Raw genomic sequence first — 8,180 nt, 5'->3', positions numbered from 1 at the left:
AGTGGGCTGTGTTTGCATTAATCTTGTGTCATAAAAGCATAAAAGTGCAAGTACATTTAACCACTTACATGATTCGGCCGAATGCACAAGCGCTCTTCTTCGTGAGCGTTTGAGTGTGCGGTTAAAACTAGCCTAGAGCGCCATCTGCTGTTAAAAACTAAGCTCAGAATCATTTCCAGAGAGAATTGCGATGCATTCCTAAAATCTCTATGCTTTCGGAATTATTTAGTTTTTTATATTTGCATTTGTGTTTGTAATTTTGTTTTCAGAATTGTGATTTGTTTTGCGCTTCTCGGCCACCGTAGGACTGCAGAACTAATGCAGTGCAAACAAAATCTTACTAGTCTAAAAAATAGACTTTAATTCTCCTTACAGATTGTCACAATGGTTTCGGGTGAAATGTGACGCGGTTCTTACAAAATTGTCTCATGATCAGATGCTGATTTTTGAGTTATTGATGTGTTTTTGTGTTGATGATGATGATGATGAAGGTACGCGCCGGAGTCTCTGACTGAGAGCAAGTTCAGCGTGGCGTCAGACGTCTGGAGTTTCGGAGTCGTTCTCTACGAACTCTTTACATACAGTGACAAAAGCTGCAGTCCTCCAGCTGTAAGTGACCAAGCATCATTACTGCTCACCATCATAACATCATGAAGTTACCAGAAACCAACCATAATTAATGGACAGTCAGAGTAAATCACCAGCAATCACATTACCAGGGTCTGTACTATAGAAGACCCCAAGACTCATAAACATCTGCTGACTGCAGTCATAATAATAATAATACACCATGACAGTCGAGACATGAAGGCAGGAAAGAACTAACTGTAACAGTAATTCATAGGGATGTAACGATATTATCAATATCACGATAGCAAAACGGTCTGGATATTATCGTGGTCACATGACGATATGAAGCGATAGGTCTTCCGGGCAAAAAGTGTAGTTTTTCAAATATACATTTAAGCTTCTTATTCTAACATGAAATGCATTTAAAGTTGTGTTTTGGGGCATTATGCTTTGGCACAGTATCTGTCAAACGAACTGGAGCCGAAAGCAAGTCTGTTTTTGCTGCGTGTTTCAAACACTTGGTTCAGACGATCAGCTCGTGATCCGGTGTTTTCTGCGTCTCAGAACGACTCGTTCACACTGAATGAATGCAGACAACTCGTTTAGCACACGTTCTGTGAGTTTAGCGCACGTTTGGGAACACAGCTTTATTTTCACGGCAGATGATGACAGCGTTTCACTAGATTTGTAGTGAGACGTGTTTGTGTTTTTGTAAGCCTGTTTTCACTGAAGCTGGAGCTTTGCTTCAAAATAAAAGCGTAAAAGTGACGCATGAATTGCCGACAGCTAGCGGTTTAAATGCAGCCTAAATTCTAAATATCTCTTTCAAGTGTAGAAATTAGGAAAGTAGTATTGTATTTCCCTGCTGTAGTGTAAAGCAAACATAATATACCGATGAAATATTCATTTTACAGTGCAGTTGTTTTACAATATATGACTACTGCTGTCGTTGTTATTATTATTATATTCTAATTAGTTTGGCTTCCTGAAACACCAGTGTGAATGTAATTTAGACGGAGACAGAATATCACAAATAAAAAAAGAGGGTTGAGTCCCTTTAAAGTTCAGCTACAAGTCAATTCCCTGATTCAGTTTCTTACTTAAGAACATGGGTTGGAGCTCTTGATTTTGAACTCTAAGCGCATTAGAATCATTTAACTTTAAAATGTACAACATTTAGATTTTTCTTCCAATTCTTCATTTGTCTTTTTTTTATTATTTATAATATCGCAATAAATATCGTATCGTGTACTTCACACCGCGATATCATGGTATGGTAAGACCGCTAGTAATGCGTGGTGTTTGTGTGTCAGGTGTTTATGCAGCAGATGGGGGAGGACAAGCAGGGCCAGATGATCGTTTATCACCTGATCGAGCTGCTGAAGCGCAGCTACCGTCTGCCGGCTCCTGACGGCTGTCCTGCCGAGGTGAAGACCGCGAGACCGCCAGCGAATCATGCGGAGAGCGCAGAGAGTGACCCGTCTGTGTGTGTGTGTGTGTGTGTGTGTCACAGGTTCACGCGCTGATGAAGGAGTGCTGGGAGGCAGAGCCGGGCGATCGGCCCTCGATCAAAGATCTCGCTCAGAGAGTCGATGCCATCCAGGACCGCAGGAGCGGCTGACGCCAACATCAGTCTCCCGACGCGCTTAACACGGCCCAGCTGTCGTCCTCCAGGAATAACGGAAAGGCTTTACAGGAATTCTGGGATGCCGTTTGTTCTTTCGCTTTATCAGGGGGTTTCAAACGAGTTAAAAGCCAAAGAAGCAGAAATATGATGTTGCCTTTAATAGGGCCGTATGATTTCCACGGAATCGCGGAATCCAGTAAAAACAAAACAGAATTTACCGTATAACCAGGGTTGCCACCCGTCCCTTAAAATCGTCCCGTATTTAGAGGTAAACTGATCAAATCAATACGGGACGCGATTTGTCCCGTATTTTACAAAGGCCAACACAATACGTATTTTGCACTGTTTATAATACTAATAGCAATTATAATGAAATCAATTTCATAAGAAGTATTCTAGAAGCTCATTTGCACGTGATTTTGGCGTTTTTCACACGAGCGCAGCATGCGCTAAACCTGCGCGGTTTAAAACATCTGGACCCCACATCTGCCCTCTGAACACAAGACCCTCCAGATGTAGAGCTGAACGGGAAAGTTATCAGTGTGTCTGTCCGGTAACTACTGATGAACGCGCGGCTTGCAGAGAAGCATTCAGTTGCTCACGGTGGACTGTCTGACTTAAAGGGACAGTTCACCCAAAAATGAAACTCTGTCATCGTTTACACACCCACAAGCTGTTCCAAACCTGTAATAATTTCTTTCTTCTGTTGAGCATAAGAGAAGATACTTTAAATAATGTGGGTAACCAAACCGTTTCTGGTCCCCAATGACTCCGACAGTATTTCTCTCTACGGTGGAAGTTACGGACCTGCAGCTGTTTAGTTGAGACACATTCTTCAAAGTATCTTCTTTTGTGTTCAGCAGAAGAAAGAACTTGATGCAGGTTTAGAATTTCATTTGTGTGTGAACCACACCGTTACAGTGACAGACACATCCGTGCTTCTACAGGTATATATTAGTTTATTAAACTGTGGATAATCTGTTAATATAATATTCCATGCATTCTCAGAGCTTGGTAGACAATTATTATATTTTTAGACATGATTAGACAGATAAATTAATATATTATAATTAATGTTAGGCCCTATGTATTAATTTATCATTGATATTAATCATAAATATATACATAATAAATAGTCATATATGTCAAACAATTTGGCATTTTAAAAAGTTAAAAAAATGCTAAATTGTTTAGATAAAAATGGGACAAATAATGACATACTAATGTAGTCCTAATTCAAGCAAATTAATTAAAAAAATGAATTAATAAATAATAAAACTTCATCCCATCCAGGTAACAGCTGCAGAACTGTCAAAAAAAAAGACTAATAATAATAATAATTAATAATTATAAATAAGCAAATTTAAAATAACAATATTAATGTGTTTGGATGCTAAAAGTTTGGTTTAATTTGAAGACATTGTGCCAGAAATATATTAATATTGTTCAGTAGAATTTACATACTACTACTAAAATTATTTTTAAAGAATAATCACACAACATTTCTTCCCTTTTTCTTATTTTAATAGTAAATCCCCTTTGTTTGCCAAAAACAGTTTGTGTAATTTTCAATACTTAAAAGATAACTGAAATTAATGTTTTATGCCTTCTTTTGATAACCAGAACAATTTAAGTACACAACACAATTTCTAACGGAAAAGAACAACATATCGTAAGGCTAAATTAGGCCCAAGTTGTTTTTCTGCATCCAAATAATTAGATAAAACACATAATTTGGTAACAATAAAACATATGGTGAGAAGAAATTAAGCCATTCATAGGGTCTTAAACATGTCATTTTTGTTAAACTTTGAATAAATTGATCTGACATTATATATGTTTCATGATTTTAATTAATTCTACTATTAAAAAGGAGTCCAGAAAAATTAAAACGGAAAAAAGGAATTTGGAAAAAATAAAACAGAATTGGGAAAAAATCTAATGGATTTCATAAAGCCCTACTTTAAGCGTGACATTCTAAAGACGTGGTTAATGTTAAATAGTCGTTTTTAAGTTTTCATTGAACAAAAGTTAATATAGGATAAGGATAAAAATAAAATCTGTGATTTGTATTTTCCACTCAATATAAGAATACAATCAGATCAGTTGGTATGTATTTCTGTCATTATTTCATGACCCCTGATGAGCTGAACGTCCCTCCGTCTGCGTTCAGTCCGAGACGTCTGATGCGGAGTGGAAGCTAAAGCACAGACAGATCATTAGACTGAAATCTCTTTACGTGCAGGATTGTGTGTACAGTAATTATAATCTATGCAGTTGATATGAGACTCCTATTCAGTGGGATGTTTGTAGATGTGTGTGTGTGTGTGTGTGTGTGTGTGAGTGAGAGAGTGTGAGTGAGAGTGTGTGTGTGTGTGTGTGTGTGTGTGTGTGTGTGTGTGTGTGTGAGTGAGTTTATCTCCAGCACCTCCTGATAACAATCAGATCCGCTCATTTCTGTTAGATTTGTTTGTTCTGCTGCTTTGATTTTATTTGAAGAGGTTTTATATGCATGAGATTCCAGCACAACAGAAGCAGCTGAAGTTCATTTCCATCTCAAACACGACACTGACTCTTTAACTGAATCCGTGTGAATGCACTAAATTACTGCGTTTTATTCTTCTTAATATTTGTGTGAGGTACACTGGTGTACTGAGTGTTAAAGATGTTCCAAAGATATGAAAGCAATGTTCACTTTTTTCTATAAAACCAAGTAAATAAAACCATTTAGCAAATAATAACGTGTTTTATTTTTTTGTCTGTGTATGGATTTTATTCTGATTTGAGAACTGAAATCATGATTCTTGTCATGTCTAGACTGAATTCAAAGAGCAGGAACATAAGCAAGATTCCAGTTCAAACCAAACTCCAGATGAACGGAATAATGACGTTAAACCGAGTTAAATGAGAACAGAACTCATCAGGTACACGCAGGATTCATTCAGACATTCGAGCTGAACCGCAGCCTGAGGTGTTTTAGGAAGCACTCTTGTGTTCAACAATGTGTTTCTATTATTCGCGCTTTCACACGCATCAGTGCATATGTTGCTAGTATTCACATGTAAACGTCTGGTCTATAAAACAAATATTAAATATATATACATATACATATATATGGCAAGCTAGCGAGTCTGGTTAATGAAGGCAAAAAGTGTGGCGAAAGTTAAAGATCCACTGCGCGGCGGCAGCACACACACCTGCTCGGTCACTCCATGACGTCACCGTCCACGCTCAGCTACGTTCAAAAGCGTCAGAACGTCATTCAGACCAGCAGCATTGTTTGCTCATTTGAATATTCTAATTTCCGCGTAGTGACGTCACTCACGCCACTTCTGCTCTCAAAGTCATACTCGCTAGTTTCAGAAGCACCTCAGTGGTTCTTTTTATTGTATAGCCTACAAAAACAACAAAATACAAATGCACTAAATAAAATTATTTAATAAATGCATATTTACAATTTAAGCACTTAACTAAAATAAGTATTGAATAATTGAATAAGTCAGAAAAGCCGTTCACTGCAGGATGCCTGAGCTCCACAGAAGCGCTCACCTCACGGTGTTTTAAACAGCAGCCTTTTGTCTCGGTGTGAACAACATTTGAACTATTTAAAAGCTTTTGCACTTTTAATCAAAAGGTTAATCGTTCTTCATGGAGCCATCAGAGCTAACACAGAACCTCTGCAGAAGAACTGTTTATTCTGGTCCTCTGTAATTATTCGTTTGGGTTTATGAACAAATTATTAGTCAGTAAATATGAAAGATGCAATCAAGAAGTTGACGTTTATTCATGTGGTCATATGAACAGATGTGAAATAAATAAATACAAATGAAGCACTGGGACGATCTATCAGTTCAGCTCTTCATCAGTGAGTCCTTCATCATCATCATCATCATCATCATCAGCACAGGCGGCCGATGTCATTTTTAGTGCAGCCCTGATTGCAGCACATTCCCGCCAGTCCCAGAGAGAAGTTCCGCCTCCGCCGGTCGCCGGTTTCTCTCTTCTGGTCGCTCAGAACAGACAGCAGATCTGAGAGAGACGGCCTGAGCTCTTCATCTCTGTCCAGCAGCAGCTGACCTGCGACACACACACACACACACACACACACCCACACACACACACACACACACACACAGACAGACAGACACACACGCACACACACACAGACAGACACACACACGCACACACACACACAGACAGACACACACGCACACACACACAGACAGACACACACACGCACACACACACACAGACAGACACACACGCACACACACACAGACAGACACACACACGCACACACACACACAGACAGACACACACGCACACACACACAGACAGACACACACACGCACACACACACACAGACAGACACACACGCACACACACACAGACAGACACACACACGCACACACACACACAGACAGACACACACGCACACACACACAGACAGACACACACACGCACACACACACACAGACAGACACACACGCACACACACACAGACAGACACACACACGCACACACACACACAGACAGACACACACGCACACACACACAGACAGACACACACACGCACACACACACACAGACAGACACACACGCACACACACACAGACAGACACACACACGCACACACACACACAGACAGACACACACGCACACACACACAGACAGACACACACACGCACACACACACACAGACAGACACACACGCACACACACACAGACAGACACACACACGCACACACACACACAGACAGACACACACGCACACACACACAGACAGACACACACACGCACACACACACACAGACAGACACACACGCACACACACACAGACAGACACACACACGCACACACACACACAGACAGACACACACGCACACACACACAGACAGACACACACACGCACACACACACACACACACACACGCACACACAGACACACGCACACACACAGACACACACGCACACACACGCACACACACACGCACACTCACAGACACACACAGACACACACACACACACACACACACACACACACACACACAGACACACACACTACATGAGCACGACCCTTCCCATCATGCTTCAGTCTGATGATTGAGAAATATATCGGTTTATGATTTGAGATAACTCTATTCAGCACGTTTAATAATAAGTGATTAAAATATAGATTTTCTAATCAAACAGCTGTGAATAGTGACATTAGCTAATTCCTGACATTATTTTCATTTACAGGTTTGTCTTGTATTAGTTGTTTCGTATTAATAATAGAGCTCATCGCTCTGGAATTCATATTCTTGTGTTTTGATCCATGAATGAGGCTAGATCTGAAACAGACCGACGAGCAAATAAATCATTTCTGTTGCTTGGAGTTTTTTCTTGTAATAAATGCACATTGAGATATTTAAATAAGCTAGTACTTCAAATCACTCCTCTTTTGAATTGTTATGGTTCTAAACAAGCAAGCAGTTATTGATGATGATGATGATGATGAAGTGTAAGTAATGTGGTGGTTTTGTAGCAGGCTGTTATTTTAGTATCACTGAGATACTATTATAGCTTTATAACATTTTAAATTAGTTTTTATTTTTGTATTTTCCTTTTACATTTTAAAGTTTTAGTAATTGTTTTTTTTGTTGTCATTTTTATTCGTTTTATCTTTTATCTGTCTATAGTTTCTATTAGGCCTGTTTTATTCCATTAATTTCACGTTTTAGTAATTTCTAGAACATCACTAAACTAAATGCAAGTCAGAAATGTTGCTTAGCTGAAATAAAACGTTTAAGTTTGATATATGTAGTCTATATATTTCATATATTATATTATATTAAATATATTATATTTGAAGTTTTTTAGTTTTTGTAAGATTATAATAACCAGGCAGGATGATGACTGGAAGTACAAACTGTGATGACGTTGGTGTTCTGGTACATGCTGTCTAGTGTGATGATGATGATGATGAAGGTGATGATGATGA

The 8,180-nt window shown here is 39.1% G+C and overlaps 1 protein-coding gene and 1 long non-coding RNA gene across 2 annotated transcripts in view; one reads left to right on the top strand and one right to left on the bottom strand.

Moving 5' to 3' along the window:
- The first annotated feature begins 468 nt into the window (after positions 1-468).
- LOC107573636 (uncharacterized) lies at positions 469-2,871 on the top strand. The gene is made up of 3 exons (XR_001607545.1): positions 469-609; positions 1,884-1,997; positions 2,084-2,871. It is a non-coding gene; the product is annotated as an uncharacterized lncRNA (long non-coding RNA).
- Positions 2,872-5,941: 3,070 nt separating this feature from the next.
- Positions 5,942-8,180, bottom strand: part of LOC107573637 (relaxin-3-like) — a 6,814-nt gene continuing 4,575 nt past the window's right edge. Inside the window, exon 4 of the mRNA XM_016260076.1 lies at positions 5,942-6,274. Within this exon, the coding sequence (XP_016115562.1) occupies positions 6,096-6,274 (179 nt within the window). The 3' untranslated portion in view covers positions 5,942-6,095. The remainder of the gene's footprint in view (positions 6,275-8,180) is intronic.

The sequence above is a fragment of the Sinocyclocheilus grahami genome, unplaced genomic scaffold (genome assembly GCF_001515645.1).
Source record: "Sinocyclocheilus grahami isolate Dianchi unplaced genomic scaffold, SAMN03320097.WGS_v1.1 scaffold1988.1, whole genome shotgun sequence".
Classification (NCBI taxonomy): domain Eukaryota; kingdom Metazoa; phylum Chordata; class Actinopteri; order Cypriniformes; family Cyprinidae; genus Sinocyclocheilus; species Sinocyclocheilus grahami.
Note: the sequence above shows the minus strand (reverse complement) of the source record. Positions and strands in the feature narration are given on the sequence as shown.